General features: G+C 44.6%; 6 protein-coding genes across 12 annotated transcripts in view; 2 read left to right on the top strand and 4 right to left on the bottom strand.

Annotated features, from left to right (window-relative positions):
* The window catches only part of LOC117890107 (neogenin), a 36,415-nt gene extending 34,528 nt beyond the window's left edge, over positions 1-1,887 (bottom strand). For all 4 annotated transcript variants that reach the window (XM_034794773.1, XM_034794775.1, XM_034794774.1 and 1 more), the window contains exon 1: positions 1,094-1,887. In XM_034794773.1, the coding sequence (XP_034650664.1) occupies positions 1,094-1,178 (85 nt within the window). In that variant the 5' untranslated portion in view covers positions 1,179-1,887. The remainder of the gene's footprint in view (positions 1-1,093) is intronic.
* A 2,673-nt stretch (positions 1,888-4,560) lies between these two features.
* Positions 4,561-5,197, bottom strand: LOC117892559. Its single transcript, XM_034798878.1, has 3 exons — positions 5,171-5,197; positions 4,761-5,078; positions 4,561-4,707 (listed from the first exon to the last, which is right to left on the bottom strand). The coding sequence occupies exons 1-3, from the start codon at positions 5,195-5,197 to the stop codon at positions 4,561-4,563; spliced, it is 492 nt and encodes a 163-aa protein (XP_034654769.1).
* A 2,353-nt stretch (positions 5,198-7,550) lies between these two features.
* On the bottom strand, positions 7,551-11,352 carry LOC117891378. Of its 2 annotated transcripts, XR_004648622.1 has the most exons (4): positions 10,938-11,352; positions 10,113-10,335; positions 9,786-10,040; positions 7,551-7,561 (listed from the first exon to the last, which is right to left on the bottom strand). XR_004648622.1 is itself a non-coding variant. In XM_034796814.1 (3 exons), exons 1-3 carry the CDS (start codon positions 11,203-11,205, stop codon positions 9,938-9,940), a joined length of 594 nt encoding a protein of 197 aa, XP_034652705.1. In that variant the 5' UTR covers positions 11,206-11,352; the 3' UTR covers positions 9,772-9,937. The 2 variants fall into 2 exon arrangements, 1 of the variants encoding a protein (XP_034652705.1); XM_034796814.1 differs by lacking the exon at positions 7,551-7,561 and having other exon boundaries at positions 9,772-10,040.
* A 1,441-nt stretch (positions 11,353-12,793) lies between these two features.
* LOC117890431 (sister chromatid cohesion protein PDS5 homolog B) lies at positions 12,794-18,359 on the bottom strand. The gene is made up of 14 exons (XM_034795260.1): positions 18,112-18,359; positions 17,664-17,790; positions 17,219-17,604; positions 16,954-17,161; positions 16,714-16,882; positions 15,910-16,651; positions 15,584-15,847; positions 15,428-15,521; positions 14,530-15,369; positions 14,336-14,472; positions 14,189-14,268; positions 13,845-14,110; positions 13,476-13,763; positions 12,794-13,406 (listed from the first exon to the last, which is right to left on the bottom strand). Exons 2-14 carry the CDS (start codon positions 17,742-17,744, stop codon positions 13,314-13,316), a joined length of 3,648 nt encoding a protein of 1,215 aa, XP_034651151.1. The 5' UTR covers positions 17,745-17,790; positions 18,112-18,359; the 3' UTR covers positions 12,794-13,313.
* Positions 18,360-19,153: 794 nt separating this feature from the next.
* LOC117890510 (metallophosphoesterase 1) lies at positions 19,154-21,301 on the top strand. 3 transcript variants are annotated; one of them, XM_034795412.1, is made up of 6 exons: positions 19,154-19,560; positions 19,781-19,904; positions 19,979-20,088; positions 20,163-20,425; positions 20,475-20,982; positions 21,058-21,301. In XM_034795412.1, the coding sequence occupies exons 2-6, from the start codon at positions 19,879-19,881 to the stop codon at positions 21,243-21,245; spliced, it is 1,095 nt and encodes a 364-aa protein (XP_034651303.1). In that variant the 5' UTR covers positions 19,154-19,560; positions 19,781-19,878; the 3' UTR covers positions 21,246-21,301. The 3 variants fall into 3 exon arrangements, with proteins under 3 accessions (XP_034651303.1, XP_034651302.1, XP_034651304.1); XM_034795411.1 differs by having other exon boundaries at positions 19,621-19,904; XM_034795413.1 differs by having other exon boundaries at positions 19,159-19,560; positions 19,621-19,904; positions 20,502-20,982.
* A 214-nt stretch (positions 21,302-21,515) lies between these two features.
* On the top strand, positions 21,516-23,540 carry LOC117890509 (tyrosine-protein kinase-like otk). Its single transcript, XM_034795409.1, has 3 exons — positions 21,516-22,073; positions 22,140-22,633; positions 22,695-23,540. Exons 1-3 carry the CDS (start codon positions 22,013-22,015, stop codon positions 23,427-23,429), a joined length of 1,290 nt encoding a protein of 429 aa, XP_034651300.1. The 5' UTR covers positions 21,516-22,012; the 3' UTR covers positions 23,430-23,540.
* Positions 23,541-25,246: the final 1,706 nt, after the last annotated feature.

The raw sequence follows: 25,246 nt of genomic DNA, 5'->3' as shown, positions 1-25,246 counted from the left end.
TGTACCTGCTTCTGTACCTAGGCCTGGGCCCAGACACTTGTTGGTCCGGGGGAATTATTCCACTCTTTGGCTAATGATAATGACTTCTCTTGCCTGTTTGTTGTTTGAGGTAAATACTCCATTTTGTGTGTTCTCTAATCTGTAAATTTAAACTACTTTTCACTCGAACTTTTAGCAGCAGCAAACCGATTAGGTTTCATTTTTGTATTGCTCTAATATAAATTTTTTTACAGCCTATTTCCTAGATCTGCCTTTCTGTCAATCTAGTTTATTGCAGTTCTGTTTTCAGCCACTTTATACATAAGTTAAATTATGAGTGCAACCAGCATATTTCATTTTAATCTGAAAACTCGGTCGTAAACTACTGCAGCTGGAGTACTTCTGGCCCTTTCTTTTAATGCAAAATGCAATGCAATAAGCTTCTGCTGTTGTATTACCATGAAACCATCAAAGCTGACTGCTCTGATATGTTAATTTGATAGCCTTCTGCTTATGGTTGTTACATAGCAATTAGGTATGCCAGCGAGCATCCCGTTTCATGTTTCTTGAAGTGCAGTGCCAGCATTTGATAATTATTTTATTTTTTGATGTCGAGGCTTGGCATTTCTTGTAGTAAAGTGTCAAGGCAGTTTATCGCTTTCAAGAGAAGCTCATTAGGAATGTATGAAATTCAAGCACTGACGAGGAGATAACTGCCTGACTGCCAGCCCCTCTTGTTAGTGGGCCTTATCTATCGAAGAGCAATTATGGTGAATTACCCAAATGATTGCCAAAGGCTGTTCCGCGTGTGGCTCGATCTGGGCCTGGCCAACTAGCTCGCATGGCCATATGTTCACTCCCATGCACATAATATCTACATGCGTCAATTGGGTGAGTGCGAAAAAATAATATATAGCGGACTCTTATCAGGCTGCTGACACAACCCATCGAACTATGAGTAGTTTCTTCCACCCCAATACATGGTTTCGGGCACGTCGGCTAGACTTTCCGTCACCTCTATATACATATGTATGTACATATGTACATAGATTGCATGGACTGGGGTACGAGTAGTACTTGTGGTAATAGAAAACAACATGTGACATTTTCCTACCTTGACTGCCAATTGAAGGTTGCAACAGCTGCAGCTGGATCAGGCATATATCCAGAAGCCACATTGATATCGTCGTGCGGCGCATTTTAAGGGTAGAGTTTCGACTGGTGCTTTGACGTGAGAGTTTCTTTTACGCGGTAATTTGACTGCCAGAGAACTTCGTTTACGATCCGGCGGCGTTTCGCTGTCGATGCATTTTTCTGGCCTTACTTGGGGCTTTATTTGATTATCTTCTAACTTCTCTTCTCCTTCAATCGCCACACACACACAGAAGAACACTCACAGGAGCACACACGCACAACTCACTCCACTTTTGTTGTGTATTCTTTGGCGATTCTTTCGCTTTACGAGCGTTTCTTTTCTTTATTTTCCTCAATCAAATTGGCGTTTTACGTTTGTTTTGCCGGCGTTTTTGCATCACGCAACAACAAATTTCAGTTCTTTTTGTTGTTCCCCCGCATTTCTGCACAACAACACGAAATACTACATCAACAAATTGCACGCAACACACACACAGAAAGAGTAGCGTTGTCTCGCTCCAACCAGCACTTGAAGAGCGCGTCGCCAATTGTAGCTGCAGTTTTCCGATCACATTTTTCGCGGTTTTCTGTATTAAATTTGACGTACTTTCGCACTCATGGCTTACAGTTTCGATTTATTTATTTTATAATTACCACTCCCGCTGTTTACTCATTATCATTTTTTGGCAAATCGACGAAAACTTCGAAAATCACAAAAAAATTCGACACGGAGGCGTTGTTTACGGGCTCGCGCGATATTTTTAGTGTGGCCATACATCCAGTGTGACTGCTGACTTATCGGTCAAATATATTGCAAGACCTTCAAAAATATACCAAACTTTACCATCTTACTAATAAAATATTCCAAAAATATACCGATGAAAATCATATTCCTCAATTTTGATATTCCATTTAATATTACAAGCTAGTCGTGACTCTAAACACAAAACTTATAATTTAAGCCGACTAGTGAATTAATTCTCTGTAATTAAGCTAATCCAAATTGTTTTGTTTACATACGTGTAAACACGAATTTAAATGTTTCATCCAGTGAAAATCGTCAAAAGAATCGCACGGGACTCATTTTTGCGTTTCAAATATGGGCACAGAAATATTCCCTAAATAATACACGTTCGCATTTTTTAAATATACCATAATCTAGATTCTAGAAGCATGCTAAAAATACCAGAAATGTGTTTACAGAGAGTAAATTCAAAATGCGACAGTTATCAGCTGTTAAGCTTAACAGTTTTGTTAATTGCTTTTAAATGTTTAGTTGTTAACTTTTAAATTTTAAAGTTGGTTGGCTTTGATCTGTAAAAAACTTTTTCATATGCAAATGCTGTAGAATTAGAGATAAAATCATCTTTCCTTGGTAGCCACACAGCAGACGGTTTGTGGCTGAGAGTTTGAGCAAAAACAAAGTACATAGTTGATTTTCATTATAGATTATTTCCTTCCCGCTCTTTCTCCACCAAAATATCTCAAATTAATGTGGAGAAATTATAATTTCACTCAGCGAAATGTTAAAGTTTAAAGCAATAAAAAATCATAACTGAGTCGACAAATTGACGATGCGATGAAGATGGGTAGGTGTGAGGGGACGGGAGGTGTGGCAGTGAAATGATAAATTTCACATTAAATGCCAGCCGCTTAAAGGAAAAGGCCATAAAAATAACGATATGGTGGGGCAATCAGCGAGACCCCAAGAGAATGAACGGGGGGATGTAGAAGTAAAATAAAATAAAATTCCCTCCCGGCGACTCGAAGGGAATGGGCTTCATTAGCGTCCATCCTGGAAGTGGGTCAAGTTTCTCGTGGATTTATCAAATTACATTACCCAAGTGCCAGACCAGAGATTTTCGTTGGTTTGTCTTGCTAATTGCAGGTTTTTCGAAATGACTGTCGGCAGCAGAGGACGGCAGAGACCCCATGGAGAAGGGTGAATAGGATATTTCCTTGCCAAAACGAAACTGCAAATTTTCAGTTTTAATTAATACCAGTTCGCCTGTCAGTCCCTGTCTGTCTCTCTCTCTCTCTCTCTCTGGATTTGTTTCGTTAGTTTGAGGCGACAGAAGGAGCAACTTCCGTGCGGCTTAAAACGCCCACAAACCGCCAGCCACGTGGAACGGTCGATGGGGGGGAGGGAGGCGTGTGAGGAAGTTTGTTGCACTGACATGAAACTCGAATTAAAATTGTGAGAAATGAGATTTATTATGTGCTCAGAGTAAAATTTGTTAAATTATTTAAAGTAAATAAATAAGTGTCTACTTTTACGTCCTTCTGGACCCGAGATACCTAAACTATACCTAACTATTGCTAACCAATAAACTTATAAAATTCATTATGTGAAGGCAAATTAAATACTTGAGCAAAAACTTTCTTTCACTTGTAAATCAATCCAAAGCCGCACACACCACTTCCATGCGCCTAGGCTTAATTGGAAACGACAGGAACCGCAGAGCTGGCGCAGGCAGCAGATTGAGTTGCAAGTTGCAACAAAAACAACAACAAGTACACGCTCATTGACAGCGACAACCACTGCAACAGCAGAAGCAGCAGCAGCGAGATTTCAATTGAGTTAGCGGCGGCTCTACCAGACGCCAAGGCAAGGCAAGGCAAGGCAAGGCCGATGCAAAGGCGGCAATATGTACATACATATCTTCATATGCAGATGTATGCATACATTTGTATGTACATATGTATGTATGTATTTCTCTTATTGCACATAAATCAAAATCAACTTGTAAATTTAATATGTCGCCGTGTTTTTTCTTATTCTCTCTCTCTTTTTCTCTGTGGCGCTTGCCAGAGCAGAGATCCGCTCTGCCAATGATTTATGTTTATTTATTATGAGCGCCAACAAATACGAATTGGCGACAAAAACAAAAGAGAAAACAAATGCAGGCGACTACAGAAGCACAGGCGACCATCTCGACAATCCGGTACCCCTTACTGCTGCGATAGATCTAACCAACTAAATCGATTCAATCTTACACCACCAACGAGGAAGATGGCAAATAAAAATAGTTCAAGGAAGAGCAGTTTGTACTTCATTTCGTTCGAATTATGCTGCCAGCGACTACCGATGGAATGGTTCCGATTTATATGTTTAATTACCGATTTATGCGGGGAAGATTAAATGAGAAAATTAAGCGAAACTGTGTACAAGGTGTACTTCTTTGCAATTAAACCAAATTCGTATGCAAATTGTAACTAAACGCAGATACTTGACAGTTGGTTAGATTGGGAGTAATTCGCTCCGATGCAAGTCGCTATATTAATGTAATATAATATTCGCGAATTTTGCTAATTTGCATGCGTCACGTTGGATCATGTCGAAAAGAAACATTATCGTAGGGTAATTATTAGCAGAATTGGCAATCCATTGAAACGGTTGAAAAGTTTGTTTATTTCGTTCATATTCGACCATACGATACTCCTCATCTAAGGGTCCTCCACAAGGGTGAAGTAGACATTTGTTGCAAACTGCGGCTTGGCATCAAATATCCAATTCAACAGAAGAAGGTATTCCCCAGATGGCATTGGAACGGGAATTTCAGGCCGGTGGAAATCGTTTAAGCTCTGCAATCCCTTTAGAACCATTCATCAGAGACTGAAGCGAAAGAATAAGACTCAACACATACCACATAAGGACAGGTGTGATTCACTGTGGACACCTCCTTGATCATATTCCAGAATATCTTGGCAACCGGCTGATTTCGTTTCCTCATGAACTCGCAGGCATCAAAGGTGTAGTCCCAGAGAAACGGCTTGTACCCGTTGGCCCTCTTCATCAATTTGAGTCGCAGGTGGATGTTATTTGCCGTTTCCAGAACTGTTAAATTCACATTCAAACTAGTCTTGTTCCGGGAGTAGGCCTTCAGGCGGCAATAGTGAATCTCAACCCACGATTTGTTGTACGACTGGCACTTGGCATTTGTCATTTTTATAAAAGGTGCCTCCTGGAAGCGCCTACTGATTAGTATATAACTTATTTACATTACGATCCATTGAATCTTACACTACCAACGAGGAAGATGGCAAATAAAAATACTCCAAGGGAGAGCAGTTTGAAGTTCATTGTGTCCAAGCCGTACTGCTTCAGCTACTAACGACTGCCGCTGGAATTGCACCGATGCTCACCGAATTGGAGGAAATAAAGCGAAACGATCTGATCTTCCAGCCAATTGAGCACCACATTTGTTCTTGCAACCTGTTCATGCTGACACAGCCCGAAAACAACGGAAAATAAAACAGTTCGAGCTTACAATTCGTCCTAGCAACATCATCTTTCGTGGTCCCACGATCCTGATTTATTCTTCATCTGCGGAATAGAAGTTCCTTGACTCGAACGGAGCATACCCCTCATTTAAGGGGTATTTAAATCCAATTGGAAAGGCAGAAAGCCACAGCAAGAAAAGTTTGAACAGAACCAGAGAGTTGAGCTGCATTGATGTGGGCAAATCGTGACTGTGGGATGGATGACATGGGCCTGGGGGCTGGCTGCGATTGACAAACTAATTGATAGAGAGTGAGATGCCCGGCTGGAAAACACCAAATTTAATTTTCACACATTAAAATTAGTTGGAAAACCGGCCCCATTCCCCTAGTGCCCCCCTTTATGAAGAGCGACCTGCAAATGAGGCAATAGACACTGAGTAATGACAATTTCAGGCCCTGGCGACAGTTTGACAGCTCTTGTGCATGTGGATCTAGGTCTCGGTCTCAGTCTTGGACTCGGTCTCGGTCTTGGGGAAAGGGCGGCGTACCAACATTTTCCTTGTGCCGTTTGCTGGAGAACAGCGAACATTTTGCGCCTGACTTAACACTACGCTGACAGCAAACGGATGTGGTTGCAGTTGCATGTGTGTGGAAACGAAACCAAAATTAGGCTGCACTTGGGGAGGGAGTGGGAGAGAGAGTGAGAGGCGCACGGAGCAGGAGCAGCCCCCGACCGCGTGTAAGTATGATGTATGTGGGCATGTCTGGGTTTTGAGTGCATCGAGCTAAATAAATGAGTTTGTCAGCCGGCAGCGACATGATTTGATAATTGGTTTTAAATGAAATTCGAAAGCTCAAGCGCTGCAGTTGAACGTTGCAGGCCGGAGCAGGAAATGGTAATGGAAATGACTTTCTGGCTTACTAGTTGTGACAGTCAAAGCCAATTTGCATGTCCTAATAAACCATAATGGGTTCACTTGTGGGAAAATAGCTATAGGGAGAATAATAATCACTAAAGTTTGACTAATTTTCATAAGCCTCAACATTTACGCTGATGTATTTATGACCTTGCTGAGGGGACAAAACTTTTGGCCATTGACATTCGGAGTTGGGACTTTCATCAGATATCAGCGGAGAGCATGACTCATTGAGCTGGAGCTGGGTGGGGTAGCAGTCACTCACACACTCCCTAACTCCCTCCCTCCCTCCAAAGGCGACTCATTTTCGCGGCCTGCCAAAACTTTGCTCTTTGCTCAAGATATGTCTGTATGGCCGTGACGCATGGCCAGAACATGAAAAAAGAAATCCCGATCCAAGCCACAAACAAAATCCGACACTTTGGCCAGTTTTATGCCTGAAGTTAAGCCGCCTATAAAGCGGTGGAATTAGTAAGCGGAAGGAATTTTAATTAAACGCTCCCCATCTAGGGCTTTTAGGTGCCCCATAATGGACTCATTACCGCAGCTGGCAGCAGGCAGCAGGCAGCGCCTAGGGGGCTCTGCTTAAATGCAATCTGGCTGCAGGCAGCTGTTGCACATGGCACTCCACACTCCACACTCCACACTGCATCTCAGCTCATCTTGTTATTGGCGGCGAAGCGTGCAGTGTGCACTTGTCGTTGCACATAAATTAAAGATCTTCCCGGCACCCTTTAGCCCTTTTGTATCAGGCTGTGCGAAATATTTGTCGCATGCCAAAAAGTTTTACAAGCGACAGCATTTTCCACATGTTGGCGGGCGGATGAAATTGCATTTCTCCATGGGGTAGGAGGTGGAACGGAGCCTGAACCGAGCTGAGTTGAGAGTTCTGTCGTGATTTCATTGTGGAAGCGCGTTCTGACAGCTGTAAGAGCAGCGTAAAAGGATATCGGAGGGGCGGAGATGCAGTCCCAAGTCGACACTAAGGACAGAAAGCCGAAAGCTGACGCCGTCTAAGCAGCTCCAGTGGCGCCTGGCCGGGCAGCAGCTGGAGAGTGGAAAGTGCCAAAGAAATGGAAGGAATTGGTCACAGCAGCAACACAGTTTCGGGCAAAGCCATGGAACAACAATCCTAATCCAAATCTATATCAATGTAAAAGGACACCACTTTGATTATGGGAATATTAACAAACATCGACTCTATTCACATAGCCCGAACTGTACCATTTCCTACTTCCCATTTGCCAGCCAGCACATGTATCGTCGCTAGCTGACTGCCTTTCGGTCTTCTGGCTTCTTCGGCTTGGCTTTGACAGCTCTTTTTTTGGTATCTTTGCGCAACAAAATTAATTAAGAAGATCCTTGCACTTGTTAGGCAATTGTTAGGCAGCAACGAGGAGCCAATAAATCCTTGCTGCCTGTCACGGCTACGCACACGACAGGCAGCACACGAAACTCCTTCGAAGAAGGATGAGTACTCTGTCTTTTGACAGAACGTACCTGAAAGGTACGCGATAAGCTAAGGCGGAGTGGGAGCTGAGAAGAGGAGAGCTGAGCTGAGTCTCCAACCAACGTAGACAAATTACTGAAGCCAGGCAATTAGCCAGCGACTAACTTCATTATGAGCTGATTACTGCAGATTTTAATAGACAGTCGGCAGATAGGAAAGTCCCTCAAGCCACTTCTGTTGCTTGCCAAGTTAAAATCCAACAAAACTAACGCCCAAAATCAATGTTGACTTTCGCAGAACATTTTTAATTAGAACTTGCACTTGTCTGAATTTTCCTTTGGCAAATATGGAGTGGCATAAATATTTTCACAACTGAAGCAAGGCCAAAGAAAATATTTGATGAACTCTTAATTATAAGTGAAATGGGAGCAAGGCTCAGTGTTTGGTCTTAAGTCAATTAAGTGGCCCACAGAAGTATTGAAAATGTATCCCAAAAATTATTTACAACTTCTGTGTGCGAATGTGCATTAAAGAAAGCCAAAGATAAATGCAATGTATATCCTTAATGACCATATTCCCCACATGAAAGTGGTTACTCCGTCTCCCTGTGCGTGTGCCTATCCTTATCCATACATTGTACATATGTATGTACATTTGTGTGTACCAGCATAGCTCATCAATCATCCACTTCTGGGCTGTGTGAAACTTTTAGCGAAAACGTTTAAACGTGACTTCCGACTCTCTGGGGGCAGAGTCTCGGACTCTGTCGGAGAGTTGAACCTGACACTAAGCATTATTCGTGTGTTGTGTGCCCCCTAAGTGAAATATTTATTACAGCGATATGTCTCTATCTAAGACCAGACCTGCCGACACCTTGCTTGCGCTGAACGAGGTGTGAACTCTTTTAGCTTGTACTCTCCCCCGTAACTGCTGCGCTTCTGCCCATTTAGAGCGGTAACCGTAATCGTAGCCCAAAAATCGTTGCCTCAACGCAACATAAATCAATTATTTTTGTGTTCGAGGCATGCCACAGCGCTTAACGGGCCTGCATTGCATTCATAATCGATTCCCACTCACTCTCCCACATCGATTGCGTTCACATGGTTGCCTGCACTCGTAAATTACATGAACTGAACCCTTTACACGCTTTGGCCATTCGAACTGACCTTTGGCTGAACTTTTTGCATGCTGTCAGCCTTCTGGGGGCAAACACGTTTTCGAGTCTAATTTGGCCAAAATAACAATAACATTAGACTGCATTTTGAAATCTAACGCAAAAGCCCTCGAAACTCGTCAGTATTTAAACGCAGTTGTACTTGTGGTCTTATTTGAACTAGTGCTACTTGGGCGGCTGTAGCGGCCGTAATAATGCAAATAAGACAACTTTTCAGTGCAAAGTGGCGCCGCCTCTTCGGCGGGTGATGATACTAAAATTGTTGCTCCCAGCCCACAGGTGGTGCTGTTTAGAGATTTTTTAAGTAGAATGTAGCGTTGCCGTATGTAAACATTGCAATTTTACTGTAAAATGTTAAAACTAGTGGCAGCACTACGGCAACGCTGAGCCGGAGCTGCCAACCATCACTCTATTTGAATGAGAATCTGGTGATAACATTGAGCAAGAAGAGGCTTGCCATCAATGAGAAAAAATCTGCACCATTTCACCCGGCGGACGAGCTTGCTGCATTGCCAAGGTACAAAAACCGATGAGCAGTTCTATATTTGCATTTATCCATCTTCCTGCATCGTGCTTGGAGCGTCAGGAGCGTCATTTCAGCAACCACTAATCCTTTATGGACTGATAAAAACTTGTGCGCATAGAGAATTTTCACCACATTTATTTTCATAAGTAGAGTGTTTATAGTGTATTGGGGATGTGTTCCCCAAGCCACTTAGACCAGAGAGCAGTTCTGCAATTGAGAGCGTTACCTGTATGGCCTGGTCCAAGGGCTTTACTGGATAAGTTTCATTTTGTACTATGCAAATGGTATAAATACTAGGATTAGTTTACCTAGGAACTAAATGGGCTTCCAAATGCCTCGATGTTTCCAATTAAATTAGATTGTTAACTTCACTTGGCTGACTCCTCGAGAGCCTTACACATTTACACTTCAGTTACGAACATATAAAATAAATAAAAATACAGATTCCACAGGAAATACAAAAGAAATAAAGTTACATCTAATACTGTTAATTGATTTTCTTAATGGAAGGAGGAGAGGGCTTTGCTCTGATTTTAATCATAAAGATCAAAGTAGATAAAGATCGTCACCAGCAATCCAGAGAATAGAGCGCACAGATAGCCCAAGTGCAGTGACGCACTCTTTTGCTGCCGGAAACTAAAAATGTGAAGACAAGCAATGTCAATGTAAATACCCCTCAAAAGGTCGTGTCTCCCCAATTGAGCTTACCGCTGTTTCGAAATTGGCGAGAAGGGCGAGGGAGGCGTCACGCCCGGCACTACGCTGTCCAAGTAGACCATCCCGTAGGCGAATGTGGCCACAATGAGGCCACACAACAGTGGGCTCAGCTTGCAGACCAGTTGGTGGCTCTCAGTCCATTCCAAGGCCTCGCTCCATTGACCCTGCACATAGCCCGTCAACTGTTGAACGCTGCCTGCGTTGATGTACGGCACTGAAATTCGTTCAAATCAATAAATTGTTTTCGGTGTTATCAGTTATCAGCGTCACGATAAACGCGCCTAATAATAACATCGTACTGCGGCAATTCAAGTTAAAGTTTCCACAGAAGGGCAAAAAAGAGTTCTTGGCGGATTCTCAGCGATATTTCGGTGGTTTACATGTAACGGGACATGGGCAGGAATATGCATGAATGTGTGTGTGTCAACCCGCGACCCGTTAAGAGTCATCCATCAAAGTATGCATACAACAAAGGCCGAAGAAGGCAAACAATTAAGAAAACTAATCACTCTGCCTGACTGCTTGGCTGGCTTATTTATGCAAATGGGACTCTAAGGCCAAAAGGCAAATGCGCAACCATTTGCGGTCTTTATTTAGATGCTTAGAGTATTGCAGGGGAGTGCAAAGGGGAGCGGTGGGCAAAGCAAACGGAATGAAAATGGCTATGAGATCACAAAAACACGCACACACATTTGTTGGCTATTAATATATTGTACGGCAAACACAAACAAATGAGCTAAGAACGACGTCACCGACAATTGCAGCCTTGAGAACGCCCCTCCCCCTTCTGCTGCTCCATCAACTTGACGCACTTACTGCTTAGAATGACGCTCTTGTATCCAATGATGAGTATGCCCAGAAGTAGGGCCGCTTTCTTCAGCCGTGGGTCGAAGGTTGCCAGTGTCACGCCCACGCCACCGCCCTTGTCAGCCGCCTCGACTGCACCTACGCTGTTATAGAAAAGTGGCGAAGTAATTTCCGTGCGCTGACGACTATTTGTTGGGGTGGATGTGAATATTCGAGTGCTCTGCTGCGCGTTGGTTGTTCGAATGGCGTAGCCAGCAGCGGCGACGTTTGTTTTCATTTTGCTTTTGTTTACCGGGAGCAGGTTTAGTTCAACGCTATGTATGTATGTGTATGTATGTATGTGCAGGGGCCTTGCAAATACGAAAGCAAAACACTTTTTACTCACTAATTGATTTACAAACACAAATTCAAATTAAACAGCGCAACAACAACACGACACCCACCCAGCGTTGCCAATTTAGCTATTTTCCCACTAGATCTAGCGTTTTTCAAATGACAAATGAGGGATAAATTTGAAAATAGCGGGTTGCAATTGCGATTTTTTTCAAAACATCTGCCTACTTCCGGTGTTTTTATGCTTTACGATGCCAAACATAAGTACTGTTGTCTTTTGAACGACAAAAAGAATCACAGGAATCTTTTGTTATACCATTACTGACAAAAAATTTCACAATGTATGGTTCTAATTTCTGGAACGTTTTGTGTATTGCCTACGCAGCCTAGCCATTTCAGTAGGAGCTAATCAAAAACTGGGGGTCCCCGAGCAATTCGTGGTGTTTCAACGCTTGTTTAAATGAATGTCAGATGATGACTAAAGGCCAAATTACAAATTACCAAATTTGACTCACTTAAGTTCAGCTGGAGAAGACGATATCATTATATAAATATAAATAACGTTTCAGTACTCAATCGTTTTGTTTTTTAGCTGCCATCAAAATTTTCTGGCTATTTCTAGCTTTTTTCAAAAGCTAGTTTAGCTTTTTATGACCCGAAGTGTTGGCAACACTGCACCCACCCAGTGTGACCGCGGAATTATCGATCAAATATACCGGCAGACCCTCAAAAATATATCAAAATATACCACATAATTTTAAAAATATGCCTTTTATATCATATTCCTCGATTTTGATGTTCTATTTGATATTACCAGCTAGTTAGGAGTCTCCGCGATAATTTTAATTTTATACGATTCATCAAGAATTACAACGATATAATTCACCAAAAACGCCTGAAAAGTGTTTTAAGTGTCGTTATGTTCGTGGGTAACTTGAAATACCCATCTGGTCGACAAAGGGTTAAACGTTGTCCGTTCATGAACGGAAGTCATATTCCCTAATTTTGATATTCAATTTGAAATTACATGCTAGTTAAAACTCTAATCACCTAACATACAATTTTATCCGATGGATAAATTAATTTTCTAAAATACTGGCTAGTTTTTGGGACTTCTATTCATTGCAATGTTTATAAAAAAAAGTTTAAACGCAAGTGTTCTTCCAATCCATATTTACGAATTTACAGTGTTGCTAAGTGTCATCAGATGGCGGGCCTATTGAAATGCAAGCGTGCAAAACAAACATCAGTAAGCAGCAATAACTATGTGTGTGATTTCTTATTTAAATAATATTTAATTTGTGTTTAATTTGTTTGAAAAACAGTTAATAGATAAATTTACATTTTTGTTTTGTTAAATGATTTGTTTTGTATCTTTGTTATGCTTTCAATATCCTTAAAACATATTCGTCTCATTGTTTTATGCATTTTGAATGCATTCTCGTCTGATAAAGGTATGAAACTGTATGTATTTATAACTAAATTTCAACTGCGATCATAGAAAAGTTAATTTTAATTTCTTAATAAGGCTCTTTTTACGTTTTCATTACTTTACTTTCGCACTGCACTCTAATTTTCAATACACTCGTCGTCATTTATTCGATAGGGGGCCTACGACTAAAGGTTAAATGAAACCAAAAGGATGTGCAATACAAAACACGAAACAGTTTAAAAACGTGAAATAATTAAATAGCATAAAAGGTTACAGATAACGTTAACAGAATAATCGACACATAATCATAAATTTTGGGCTTTGCATTGGTCTGTGATGGTCTTCTTCCACAACTTCAATATTTTACAGCAGCGGAGCGGGTTCGAAACACAATCATATGATGGTGGAAAGGAGAGGGGATGGTGGTCCATTCTCTGCAGGTTGTTGGGTTTGGTTTGAGTGCGTGTGTTCTTGGTTGGTGTTGTGATTTGTAGGTAGTGTCGGTTTAACAACTATCGTAGTTCCCATCCTACGTTACGTCTTACATATTTAGTTAACTTAGGCGCCTAGTCTGACAGTAACTAAACTAACAAGTACGCGCTTGTTCTTTTCTCCGTTCTCTACGATTTGGCTGCGCCGGCTCCTCCACGCGTTCGCTTGGCCGTAGGCTCCGTTGTGTCTGCAGCTCGGATGTTATCAAAAAGATTGTTCTCCTGGGAAACGAAACATTTCATTTCAGTTAATATTTCACTATCCGCCAGTCTCTCTGGTCTTTCTCTCACCTGTGGATCCTCATCATCTGAGAGGGACGGCTCCGCTGGCCTTTTCGGTACAGCAACCGCTCGAGACGCCATCGCTGTTGTGGTGGCTTTATTTGCTTTGGCGCCCAACGTATACACGTCCAGCGGTATATAGACCTCGTTGTTCTGGAAGTTTGCAGCGGCGGGCTGCTTATAATACATTTCTGGCAGCGCCAGTGGCATGGAGAATGTGTTCGAGTTGCTTTCACTGATGTGACCCATCTTCGAGTCGATAATGTACATGGCGAGATCGCAGAGTGCCCACATTTTCTGATAATTTGAAAGAGCACATGGTTTTGGTTATAAAAGAGCAACGGGTGACAAGAGTCTTTTTAGAGGGGATTTGCATACATAGTTATCGCGCTTGTCTGAGCCTTGGCTGAACTCGCGGTGCTTTATCAGGTGGAGCAGTTGCTTGTAGAAGCCATAGACAAACGATTCACGCTTGGCCATCAGCGGTTCGAGTATGAAGCGCAGACATTTCTCCATTTTGCGCAGTTGAACATAATCCTCGTGATTCGTATAGCCAGGATCGTGGACCAGCACGGGAATGGCAAAAGCCAGCATGTAGTCAGGTAGAATGTGCAGCGATTGCGATTCCGTTGAGCTGTCGGGAGCTGGTTGATGGAGATTGTTGTATCGTACACAATTAGAAACCATTTTGGATCGCTATTAAACTACTAGAATACACTTACATGTCATGGCAACAGTCTTGAGATATTCCCGACGTTTGTTCACATCCGTGTCCACATAGTGGCGCACCAAGTCTTGCAATCTGTTGAAAAATCGAATTTAATTTAGTATTATTATAATTTACGCAATACTATTGTTAGATATCTCACTTTCTATCGGTTTCCAGACCAGCCAGCACGTACAAGCCCATAAAGTCTAAGGGTAGGCAATTCCTTGGCAGGCTTCTGCCCAGTCCTTTGTGCAGCTTGCGAGCAAAGATTTCCCGTACCTGTGGCACTGGATCAGTCTGAGAGACAAAAGAGTTGACAGCGACAGTTATTTGATTATATGTAGCAACACTTACCATAAGCTGAGAGAGCTGCAAATACTGCTCGGCACTGTACTGATCACCCACGCCCTTCTGTTCGCACACCTTGAGCATCGCACAAGCAGCACCCAGGCGTAGCCAGGACTTCTCAGCTCCACACAGACGATTCTGGGCGAGGAGATCGCCCCGCTGATTGACAAAGGCGGCCAACATGCGGAATGTCTTCTGGGCAGCGTGCTCATCCGTGCGCAGGCCGAGCAGCCAGCGGGCCATGGCCTTGAGGGCATCCAGCTTGCAGAGCGTGTCTGGTGGGAGATCTTCTTCGGCACACCAATCGCCATCCTCGGGCAGATCGTAGTCCCGCTGCACTGGCACCTCCTGAATGAGCAGCTCCTTGACAATGCGGCGGGCAATCATGTTCTTGATGGGCGTGAGGAATGCCTGAGGCATGTTGTAGGCAATGTGGCCCAGCGCCACGATTTTCGTGCGCTGGTGCTCACAGTTTGGTGTCAGCTTCAGACGCAGCGCCTCAATGATTTCGTTGAAAATGGGATGCACAGTCTGTGTTGTGGTTGACGCACTGGCTCCACCCCCAGCTCCATCTGTGGGCGCCGTGGATTGACTGTTGACGAAAATACAGCGCACCGCATGCTTGGCCTGCTTGGGTGTGCCAATTAAGGCAAAGTCTCGGCAGATTGGCGCCAATTCATTGAGAATCGCCGGTGTGGCGTCAATCAAAGGCTGATAGCGTCCCAAATGCGTCAGGGTCTTCAGTACCAGTGGTGCCACATAATCATGCTCATAGCTGAGCAAGGCGATCAAATGACGCAGCGAGGTATCGGTGAAAAAGTGAGCCGAGAACACATAGGAGAGCATCTGAAAGGCAATCAATAGGATCAAATTGTTTTATATAGAGTTTTATATTTCAGCTTACACTCAAGAGCTTGAGCCCGCGCTCGCCGGCCTCCTCGGGCGATATGCCTATTTCCTCGCATATCGAACCACCCTGAATACATTGATCGATCAGTCTGCCAGAGAATAGAGAAGGATTAGGTGTCTTCTTACAGAATCAATCTTGACTTCGGCTTACCCTATCAGCACACCAATGGACTCTTTATCCACCATCACGGAGGCCACGCGCTCAATCAGCATCTTGACCGTGTTGTAGTACAGGTTTGATTGGATGTGCGCGCCCAGCTTCTTGAGTAATGTGCCCATGGTGTCGGCACACTCCCGACAGCTGACGTCCCGTTTCAGGACAATGTTGATGCAGCGCAACAGTTGGGCATCTTTGCGTAAATTGTTACTGAACTGTGTAAGATATTCGGCAGCTTTCAAAGGATCAGGAAGCAATCTACAAGCGACAACACACACAATTAGTCAAAGGTTAATAATTGATTGCATTATTTTACTTACTTGGCAATGGTGGCCTGTTTAACAGCCAGTTGATTAATCACCCGTGGGGTAAACTCCTTGGAGTGATGCAGTTTGATCCAATCGCTCACCGTGTTGCGTGTCTTCATTTGATTCTTTTGCAGTTCAACAAAGGCCTTGGTGGCATTCGCATCCAGATCGCCCAACAGATGGTAGAGCTTCTTCATACGATCCTCGGGCGCCAGTTTGTACGGCACCAGCGAGGTGATGAGCAAGCGCTCCACCAGCAAGCGATCCTCTAGACCCACCTTGTAGTAGCCGTGCAGGATCTTGTTCTTCACCCAATCCACTCTCTGCTTGAGCTCAGCACTCAAGTCATTTGGTTCGCAGATGGCCCGCTTGTAGATGTATGCCAGGCCATTCATGGCGTCCCGTCGAATCTTGTACTTCTTGTCCAGCGTCCGCTCGCGCACAATCTCGAGCAGAGCGGGCGTCTCTAGCACTACGCTGAACTCCCGCTTGGCCGTCGCCACAATGGCCATGACCACTTCGTGGCGCACAGTTTCATCCAAGTCGTGATTACGCAGGCGCAGCTTTTCCGTTATATCAGGTTGCAAGTGTGGATGATTGAGAAGGAAATGCATGGATGACTGCACGCACTTGACACGCACTGCCTCTGAGATATCGCAGAAGCGGCCCAGGAAGGTGCGTAACAGATTTTGATATTTCTGCGACAGCTGCGAGTCCTTCTCGGAGAACATGCGCGACAGCAACGTGGTGGCTTCTGTTGAGTCAGGAATAAGGTTAAACATATTTATATTACGGCTGCATTGTGGCATCACTTACTCAGCCTTTCAGCAATGTCATTGGACAGCAGCTTGTTCTCCAATTGGGGCAGCACGGAATACAGAAGATCGGGATTGATGCGATTAAGCTCATAGATGATATCATAGATCTTGTTTGTAATCGACAGTTTGTTATTCGGCTTATCCATGACCAAAGCGCGGTTAAAGAACTAGCAGTACAGGGAGAAAGAAAGGTCTTTAGTTGGTATACAATGTGGAACCAACAACACCATTTTCATACCATTTTGATTGTAGACTCTAAAGCGTCACCGGTCTTGGTGAGCAGTTGCTCAGTTAGCTGGCCGGCGCATCTGTTGTTTGATTTACTTGGTTCCACTATGTTGATCAGTATTAGGTCCAGCAGTTCCACGGACAAATTGTCAGCCTCGGTTATCAGGGGACTCAGCACATCTAGGAAAAAGTTTGTGACCTTGGCACTGTGCTGATCACTGCAAGGGAATTTTGGTCAAATGAATTGCTTGGCTAAACACAAATTTGGCACTCACTTCACAATCTTAAATATGGTACTGAAGAGGTCTTGGAAGATTTCCTGGCAGTCCTCTAGCTCGAAGCACATGTTGAAAGACTTGACAAAGGCCAAGTTCTCCAAGAGATAAAAGTACCGCTTGAAGGACGGATCGCGGGGATCCTTTAGGCCGTGCAGTTGTTTGATAAAAAACTTGAAAATGCTTTTGATTTGCTCTTGCTCTTTGTAGGGTGCCTCAGGGGCATATACGCGCAACACATCCGCTATGCAGCACGCAATCAGCAGTTGGACATCGCGGGATGGGTGCTGCATAAAGAAGTCATCCAGCAAGTGGAGCGCCAATGGTATATACTGCTGGTAGAGATTGTCATCCTGGTCCATGGTCTGCAGCACATTGGCGAGAGTCTGTCGGCGAATATAATGATATTTTAAATCGTGGCCAATCGCAATCCAGTACAACTCACCTTAAGGCGGCGTATGAGCTCGTCTGTGCCCAGATCTTCCACCAACGGCCGACAGCCATTGGGATAAACAATGTCCGTCATCCTCACCTACTGGAGCCGGACGGGACGGAACGCGGCAGGCGCTGATCTGAAAGTAAAAGCGTTTAATCGTATGTAGAAGAATTTCCACATCAAGCCACATTTTCCAACAACAATTTCAGGCGACCCTCAACTCAATGTAGAAATAGCAGTGCCAAATCGGAGGGTGGCATTGCCAGCCTCACACACGCACACGCTCTCACGTACACGTACTCCACTCACACTCGCCCGCTTAGCAGTGTTTTCCCCGTTTCGACAAACAAAAAAACATTTAACTTGCATGTTCACTGCGCGTTTTCACAATGCTTCCAGTGCAAATCATGGTTCGAGCAACATGGCCGAGAGGAAAATTTGTGATGTGCAATCTTACTTTTCTTCACAACGGCAGGCGGGCAGGCGGCGGCGGAACAATTCCTTGCCAATTTTCGGGTTGCTTCTTTTGGGTGCACACAAACCGATGCACTTAAACACTGCACACTACAAGAACTTTGGAATGGACGTTTATTTACACATGTTCCACCGTCCTGTCTTGGTTTTCTTTTTACGGCGCGGATGTTGTTAAAAAAGAAAAACTTTTGCAGCGCATTTATGCGGAGTGGCACGCCATTTCCAGTGTGACCCTTTTATATAGTATATACCGCCCGAAACTCTGAAATACACCGAAATATACCATTTCGATTTCAAAATATACCCAATTAACCCCCTAAATTTAAGCATGTGAATACTAATTAATAAATTATTGTTTAAGATCTTCTTTGACTACAACTAAATTCTAGCAGTATATCTGAACTGCTCTTAAATCAGTTAATTTTCGTGGTATTTGTAAGTAAATTCAAATACCCACGAACTCGATAATGGGTTAAATCGTTTTCCGACATTGATTGGATTTCATATTACTCGATATTGACATTCGGTTTAATATTGGTAGCTAGATAAAACCCTCAGAACTAAGTACATATTTTTATTTTTTTAGTTTGGGCCTTATTTTGCAAACAATCGAACAAAATTAAGTCCTGAAAACCACCCAATATTGTTAAAAACTTACATATCTATGTGATAAAATCATATGTTCAGTTCTACAAGGCCTAGCCATCTGTTAATTTAAAAACGAACACCAAAATCGAGTAATTTGTTGCCGGATCAAAAAAATACCTTAGCTCATTGCAGATTGCAGACCAGGGAGATTTTAATTATACACACGAACATTATAAAACTGGAAGAATTTTAGCGCAGTTCAGGCGAATGTTATCGCGGTAATGTTATTTTAAGTAAACAGATAAGATGGATCTAGAAGATGAATTTAGAAAATAGTATCATTTCCCGCCGTTTAATCAAGATGTTCACATATTTAAATAAAGGGGGGCTTATTGGGTTAAGTTCGTTTGTTTCCTCGCCCCATTCACAGCATGCAGTTCAAAACAACAACAAACACTTTAGAGAACACCATTTAAATCCATCCTTCCACAAATTCCATTGAACATTGAACATTGAACATCCAGGACATTGGAAAACTTTTTAGTGACTTCAAATTGAAAAAGATCCAGATCTGCGTACAATCGAATAGACCAGGGTCAACTGGTGAAGCTTCTGCGACACATCAGCCGCTGCCATGTCTCATGGCACGCAGGAGAACATCAGCGTTGAAACTGGGCACAGAAGCTTCCTGCACTTGGATCGGAGGCGATAGTCTGTATTTTATTGTAATACGCTATAATTAAGGAAATTGTCAGCGCTTTTGCCGGTCCCTGCACCCTCTGTGCATTTGTGCATTTCAATTCGAATGAATCAATGGCGCGCACAGCCACACCAATCGGTTCAGGTAGGTTTACTCTTTTCCAAGTCGCTTCTGTCACATTCTGTCAATTTGTAATCCAATTAGTGAGCACAGTGCAATGTATGCCGAGGCATCGATGGCAAAGTAGTTGACTGCTGCCCGCGGCGCTGTCGAAAAGGGAACGCCCAGATAGTCACAGCTCCACATTCGCATCATTATGAGCAGACTTACGTAAATATTGCATATGCAACACGTTTAATTATAGACGCCACGCCGCAAACGCAATGCCACGCATTTGTAAGAAGGAGGAAACACAAAGTATTAATTGAATCGATGTAGAAGAGCGCACAGCTCGGCTGGATTATGGCTTCTTTGCGCGTAGTAAATAGGTATGTTCCTCTTAGAACTTGAAGAGAGTAATTTTAATTTATTAAAGCCATCACTTCATTTTCCCCGTCTCCAGACTAGTGTGCCGCGGCTTTGTAGTGCTAACTCTGCTGTTGATATTCTTCAATGAGTTTCTCGTCTACTACACGGCCCAGTCCAGCTGGCACCAAATCGATTGCAAACTGGGTAAGCTTCTTAGCCCACTTCCTGATGAGATCTAACATAATTTACACACACACACACTACCTCTTCTACCATAGATAATTGCACGCGCCTGCTGCTCATCGCTGACCCGCAGATCTTGGGCACCTCCTACGATCGCTCATCCCACAGCCCGCTGGCACGCTACGATTCGGATAGATATCTGCGAAAGACCTTTGAACGCGCCGTATCCTTTACGCAGCCGCACATCATCGTCTTTCTGGGCGATTTGCTGGACGAGGGCAACATTGCCACTGCACAGGAGTATAAGCAATACGTAAAGCGCTTTCGGCGCATCTACCAGAACAAGAAATTCCGTAAAGTATGACCAAAATGCGCTCCGAGTGTGTCTTGCTGGCAATACCTTAAAGTTCCGCATGATCTCTGCCTATTTTCAGAGAGTCCATGTGCCGGGGGATAACGACATTGGCGGCGAGAACGGCGACTACATATCCAACTCAAACCAGCGACGCTTCGAGAACGAGTTCATGAGCGAGGACCTCTTTGACTATGACCATCGCATCCGCTTCTTTAAGATCAATCGCATGCTATTGGACTTTACAAATCCCGACAGGGACAACAATGCCGATCGGCTCCGTATTGGGGTTTCGCACGCGCCACTGCTCATTGGCGGTGGACCGCTGCTGCGGGCCGTAATCAGCGACTTGGATCCACATATCATATTCTCGGGCCATTGGCACGAGTCCAGGATATTTATTTACCCCTCCACAAAGGTGATCAACTTCTATGAGAATGCAGTGCGGCATTTCGACCTGAAGGCGCTGAAGGAGCAGGAGCACAGCTATTTGGAGATAATGGTGCCAACGTCATCGTACCGCATGGGCAAGTCCAAGATTGGCATGGGCTATGCAGTGCTGGGTGAGTACACATCTTCAGATGTGACTACTGACTGCTTCTAAGCTGATCTTGAGTCTACGTTAATTTCTATTTTAGAGAACTACAATCTCAGCTACACGGTTCTGTGGCAGCCGAATCGTTTTATTCTGCTCTTCACTTACGTCTTCTGGGGCCTGTTTGTGCTCTGCGGGGCGGTTGTCTACAAAATGATGACACGCTGTCCATTCCGTGTGGCCAAACGACAGACGCACTATAGCCGCGTCTCCAATATACCTCAATTTTAGACTGTATCCCCCTCAACCTACCTACTTCTGGACAATAAACAGGAGATTCTCAACGATAGTAGCTCGAATAATTAATGAGATTGCAATGATATACACATAACGTTAGGTAGGATATTCCAATAGTTTCTTATACATCAATTGTTAACTTAAAGTGATTATATCTGTTAATGTTTATTAATTTAGGTAGTAAAATGTATCGCTCTGCTTAGATTTGGCTGCTCTTTCGATTTGGTAGTAGAAAGTGTAGTAGACACCAACAGGGTTGCATTCGCTTAGAGAATAGTGGGAAACACTGGGTGCAGTCGAGTGCGCATGCGCAAACCTTGCCGATGCCTGCTGCCAGCCGCTTCCAGCTGAAAATTAGCCCGATGCCGCGTCATTTTCATTTTTAAACTCGAACCAAGAGGTCGCTCGGTCGGTCGGTCGGTCTGCGTCTGCGGCAGGATAATTAAGCGTGACGCGTGTGCGTAACATAAAAATAACCATAAAACGAATACCAGCCAGTCAGTCAGACAGTGTTTAGTGTGAAGCGAAATTAAGTGAAGTGAAGTGTATCTGTATCTGTATCTGAGTCGAGCGGAAAGGAAAGACGAAACGAAGGTTAAGCCAAACCAAAATTCGAAATTCCTTTCAAAAATCGAGGGAAGAGCACGCACACCGGTTTTGTGCGAGAGAACAAAAAGACCAAGACGAATAAAAAGAAAAAGAAAAAGAAAAAGAAAGAAAAAGAACCGAGTGAGCCCCAAAGAAATTTAGCCCCTCGCGAGATGAACGGAAGACGATTGTTTAGCAGCGGCCTGGCACTGAGCCTGATCTTCAGTTGTTGCGGTGAGTTCACACACAATGCCAGCGCTGACTCATCCGAGCATCATGGAAATCATCTTCCCCACACAGCCTCCCCGGTGTCTTTGGGCGATGTGAGCATCACAAAGGGTCCCCCAGCCACGCAGACCGTGAAGGAGCAGAGCGGCCTACAGTTGCCCTGCAATTATCAGCTGCCCGCTGGGTATCGCCAGAGCAGCAGCGTCACCCTGCGCTGGCGCAAGGACAACAAGACCCTGCGGCAGGCGGAGCTGGGCCAGGCGAGCAGCACCACCAGCGAGCCCCAGCTGGAGAGCATGCTGCGCGAGGATGCGAGACTCACGCTCAACAAGCAGAGCGGAGCTCTGCAGTTTGCCAGCGTTCTGGCCAGCGATGCTGGCAAATACCAGTGCCAGTTGCTGGTCGAGGGCGAGATGGCCGCCAGCTCCAGCAGCGGCCTTCTGGAGGTCATCGAGCAGCTGAAGTTTGTGCCGCAGCCCACCTCCAAGAATCTGGAGCTGGGCTCCTTCAGCAAAGTGCATTGCAAGGCTCAGGGAACGCCGCCGCCGCAAGTCAAATGGATGAGGGTAAGTCGTGAACGTCTGCCGTTGCTCACTCCATAGATTACTTATGGGCTGCTCGTTTCAGGAAACCCAGCTGCCGCTACCCACGAACGTGACCGACCAAAATGGAACGCTGATCTTCAGCCAGGTCAGCAATGACCAGCGCGGACAGTACACCTGCTTGGCCTCGAACAGCCAGGGCCAGATCAGTGCCACAGTGTCCATCGGTGTGGTGGTGGCACCCAAGTTCAGTGTGCCCCCGGAGGGACCCATTGAGACCACGGAGCAGGGCACTGTGGTGATGCACTGCCAGGCCATTGGGGAGCCCAAGCCCACCATACAGTGGGACAAGGATCTGGCCTATCTCAATGAGAACAACACGGACGGAGAACGCTTCACTCTGATGGAGAACGGCACCCTGGAGATACGGAATGTCCAGGCCGAGGATGAGGGTCGCTATGGCTGCACCATCGGCAGCAGTGCTGGCCTGAAGCGCGCGGAGGTCCTGCTGGTGGTCAAATCTGCCAAGTCGGCCTCCAACTCCATTGTCACCCGCATCATCATTGTGGTCATCTGCCTGGCCTTCCTCTACTTCGTGCTGGTGCTGGGCCTGAAGGTCTGGTATCGCTATCGCCGGCACCTGGGCAAGGTGCAGCTGGAGGACGCCACCCATGCGCCCAACTGCGACGGACATGAGCATGCCGAGCATGAGCCCTGCCTGACGGAGGCCAACACCTCCAGCAAGAATCTGAAGAGCAACAAGCTGCGGGAGAGCCCCATCCTGGAGCAGGAGTCGCAGGTGGCCGATGAAATTGTCTGAGTGCCATGCCCTGCCGCCCTTTGCTTCGTCTTTCAATGATCTCGTCCCACCAAACCTTTTCCCACTAAAATGTTATTCCATTTTGTTGTTGCGTGTAAAAAAAGAAAACGAAAAAATTGAAGAAAATTCCCCATAAATCCTATTTGTATTTATATATTATATAGTACATACATATATTTATGCGTGTCTGTCTCTGTGTATATATCCATGTACAGTTATTTTGTAGTAGAATAAATATTTTATAGCTCTCATAGAGCCACCATTTTATAGCGCAATCGTTTCAATATCCCTCCTTTCGGTTGCGGAGTGTGGGATTCGAATTCGAATTTGGATTCGGATTCGGTTCGGGGAGTGGGTGGAGTTTGCCTCGTAAAATGCTCCTCTTTTTACCATCATAAATTGCGTTGCGTTGCGCTGCCCACTTGGCGCGGCCGTAAACCTCACAGAATGCTCAACAGTTTTTTATGCGCTTTTTATGGCGAAAGCAGCCGACGAGGCGTCAGCCCCCACCCCCACCCACACCCCCAATAGAAAGAAAGTCGTAAAGTTTCTTGGGAGTGGAAGGGAGTATTTTTTGGTTAAATGAAAAGGAAATGGTTGGGGTTTGTACATGACAGAGGAACAATATCTAAAAGATAGACCAGAAAATATATTTTTCATAGTTTGGGGTACAAGAAAAATCTCTGAGCTTCGATGCTGAATATTCATTCGAAGGCATTAGGGTTCCTGCAGTTGCAGCTGTGATTCCCTCCCCCTCTATATCATCGCTTGTCATGTGCCCTTCCCATCAACATGAATTCCCTTGCATTGGCAGCGACAATTCCATTCCAATTGCCAGCGTCTGCACTTAATCGCTTCATTTGCATTTCCATTTCTGTTTGGCTTCAATCGCAGTTCGCCTTTTGGCTTTCCCCTCTGTGTGCCTTGCCGAGGAAAAAGCTATGCGTTTTATGCATATTTTATGGTTTTTTATAGCGCTCGCATAAACATTATGCGCCAACCGCACATCAAAGGCAACTACACATGCGCAGGCCAGGCCAGATAAAAGAAAACAACAAAAAAAGTAAGCGGCAAGTGCAATTAAGCGACCAACCCACCACCCCCCTCCTACCACCACCCCTTACCTATGCACACATAGTGTTCCAGTGGTATCCTATCCACTGCCGCCTCCATCTCCATCTCCATCTCTGCTGCGATTCGCCTTTGATCTGCGGCGACGACCGACGACCGACGACATCGACATGCATTAAAAACTTGTTGTTGGCGGGGCCGTGGCCCTTCCGCCCATGTGCTGTGTGTTCCTTCTTCTCATTTTTGGTACTTTTTCGCCTCATTTGTTTATAGTGGATCTCCCCTCCCCCCCTACACTCGGGACAACACGAGAAACACCTTCAAAAGTTGAATATGGGGTGAGCGGGTGAGCGGGTGAGCGGTGGGAGCGGATGGATGCTGTTTAAATGTTTATTTTGTTTAGTCTACGCAAAGGCCGCGTTACTTTACTAAAATGTATTTTAATGCCTCCAAATGTTTGATGTTTGCCAGCGCAGAGGATTCGATATGCATTCGATTCGGGGCAGGTTTTGGCTCGCGCCATAAAATTAAACGAGTCAGAGGTACATAAGTAGAAGAAAATAATAACTTAAACAACCAAAGATGAGACTCTAAAAGGGGAGAAAGATGAAAAGATCCGAGGCTAATGGCTAATGAAAAGATCAGAGGAACAAGTACTTGAGGTGGGGTTGGGTTGGGGAATCCTCGGAGACAGTTGAAAGAGTTCTTTGGAGGCAGTTTAAACTGTGGCTATGGAAGAGGATCAT

The sequence above is a fragment of the Drosophila subobscura genome, chromosome E (assembly GCF_008121235.1).
Source record: "Drosophila subobscura isolate 14011-0131.10 chromosome E, UCBerk_Dsub_1.0, whole genome shotgun sequence".
NCBI classification, from domain to species: domain Eukaryota; kingdom Metazoa; phylum Arthropoda; class Insecta; order Diptera; family Drosophilidae; genus Drosophila; species Drosophila subobscura.
Note: the sequence above shows the minus strand (reverse complement) of the source record. Positions and strands in the feature narration are given on the sequence as shown.

What these genes read in the sequence shown, in the direction of transcription:
- LOC117892559 (XM_034798878.1), bottom strand. Translation starts at nt 5,197, where the DNA reads ATGAACTTCAAACTGCTCTCCCTTGGA. An exon ending in TCAAACTGCTCTCCCTTGGA is followed by an intron (nt 5,079 to 5,170) that starts GTATTTTTATTT and finishes AGGCGCTTCCAG; the next exon opens with GAGGCACCTTTTATAAAAAT. An exon ending in ATCACACCTGTCCTTATGTG is followed by an intron (nt 4,708 to 4,760) that starts GTATGTGTTGAG and finishes ATGGTTCTAAAG; the next exon opens with GGATTGCAGAGCTTAAACGA.
- LOC117891378 (XM_034796814.1), bottom strand. Translation starts at nt 11,205, where the DNA reads ATGAAAACAAACGTCGCCGCTGCTGGCTACGCCATTCGAACAACCAAC. An exon ending in CAAGAGCGTCATTCTAAGCA is followed by an intron (nt 10,336 to 10,937) that starts GTAAGTGCGTCA and finishes AACGAATTTCAG; the next exon opens with TGCCGTACATCAACGCAGGC. An exon ending in TCGCCAATTTCGAAACAGCG is followed by an intron (nt 10,041 to 10,112) that starts GTAAGCTCAATT and finishes TCACATTTTTAG; the next exon opens with TTTCCGGCAGCAAAAGAGTG.
- LOC117890431 (XM_034795260.1), bottom strand. Translation starts at nt 17,744, where the DNA reads ATGACGGACATTGTTTATCCCAATGGCTGTCGGCCGTTGGTGGAAGAT. An exon ending in AAACAGGCCACCATTGCCAA is followed by an intron (nt 15,848 to 15,909) that starts GTAAGTAAAATA and finishes TGTCGCTTGTAG; the next exon opens with ATTGCTTCCTGATCCTTTGA. An exon ending in GCGGGCTCAAGCTCTTGAGT is followed by an intron (nt 15,370 to 15,427) that starts GTAAGCTGAAAT and finishes ATTGCCTTTCAG; the next exon opens with ATGCTCTCCTATGTGTTCTC.
- LOC117890510 (XM_034795412.1), top strand. Translation starts at nt 19,879, where the DNA reads ATGGCTTCTTTGCGCGTAGTAAATAG. An exon ending in CCAAATCGATTGCAAACTGG is followed by an intron (nt 20,089 to 20,162) that starts GTAAGCTTCTTA and finishes CTTCTACCATAG; the next exon opens with ATAATTGCACGCGCCTGCTG. An exon ending in CATGGGCTATGCAGTGCTGG is followed by an intron (nt 20,983 to 21,057) that starts GTGAGTACACAT and finishes TTTCTATTTTAG; the next exon opens with AGAACTACAATCTCAGCTAC.
- LOC117890509 (XM_034795409.1), top strand. Translation starts at nt 22,013, where the DNA reads ATGAACGGAAGACGATTGTTTAGCAGCGGCCTGGCACTGAGCCTGATC. An exon ending in CCTGATCTTCAGTTGTTGCG is followed by an intron (nt 22,074 to 22,139) that starts GTGAGTTCACAC and finishes TTCCCCACACAG; the next exon opens with CCTCCCCGGTGTCTTTGGGC. An exon ending in CGCAAGTCAAATGGATGAGG is followed by an intron (nt 22,634 to 22,694) that starts GTAAGTCGTGAA and finishes TGCTCGTTTCAG; the next exon opens with GAAACCCAGCTGCCGCTACC.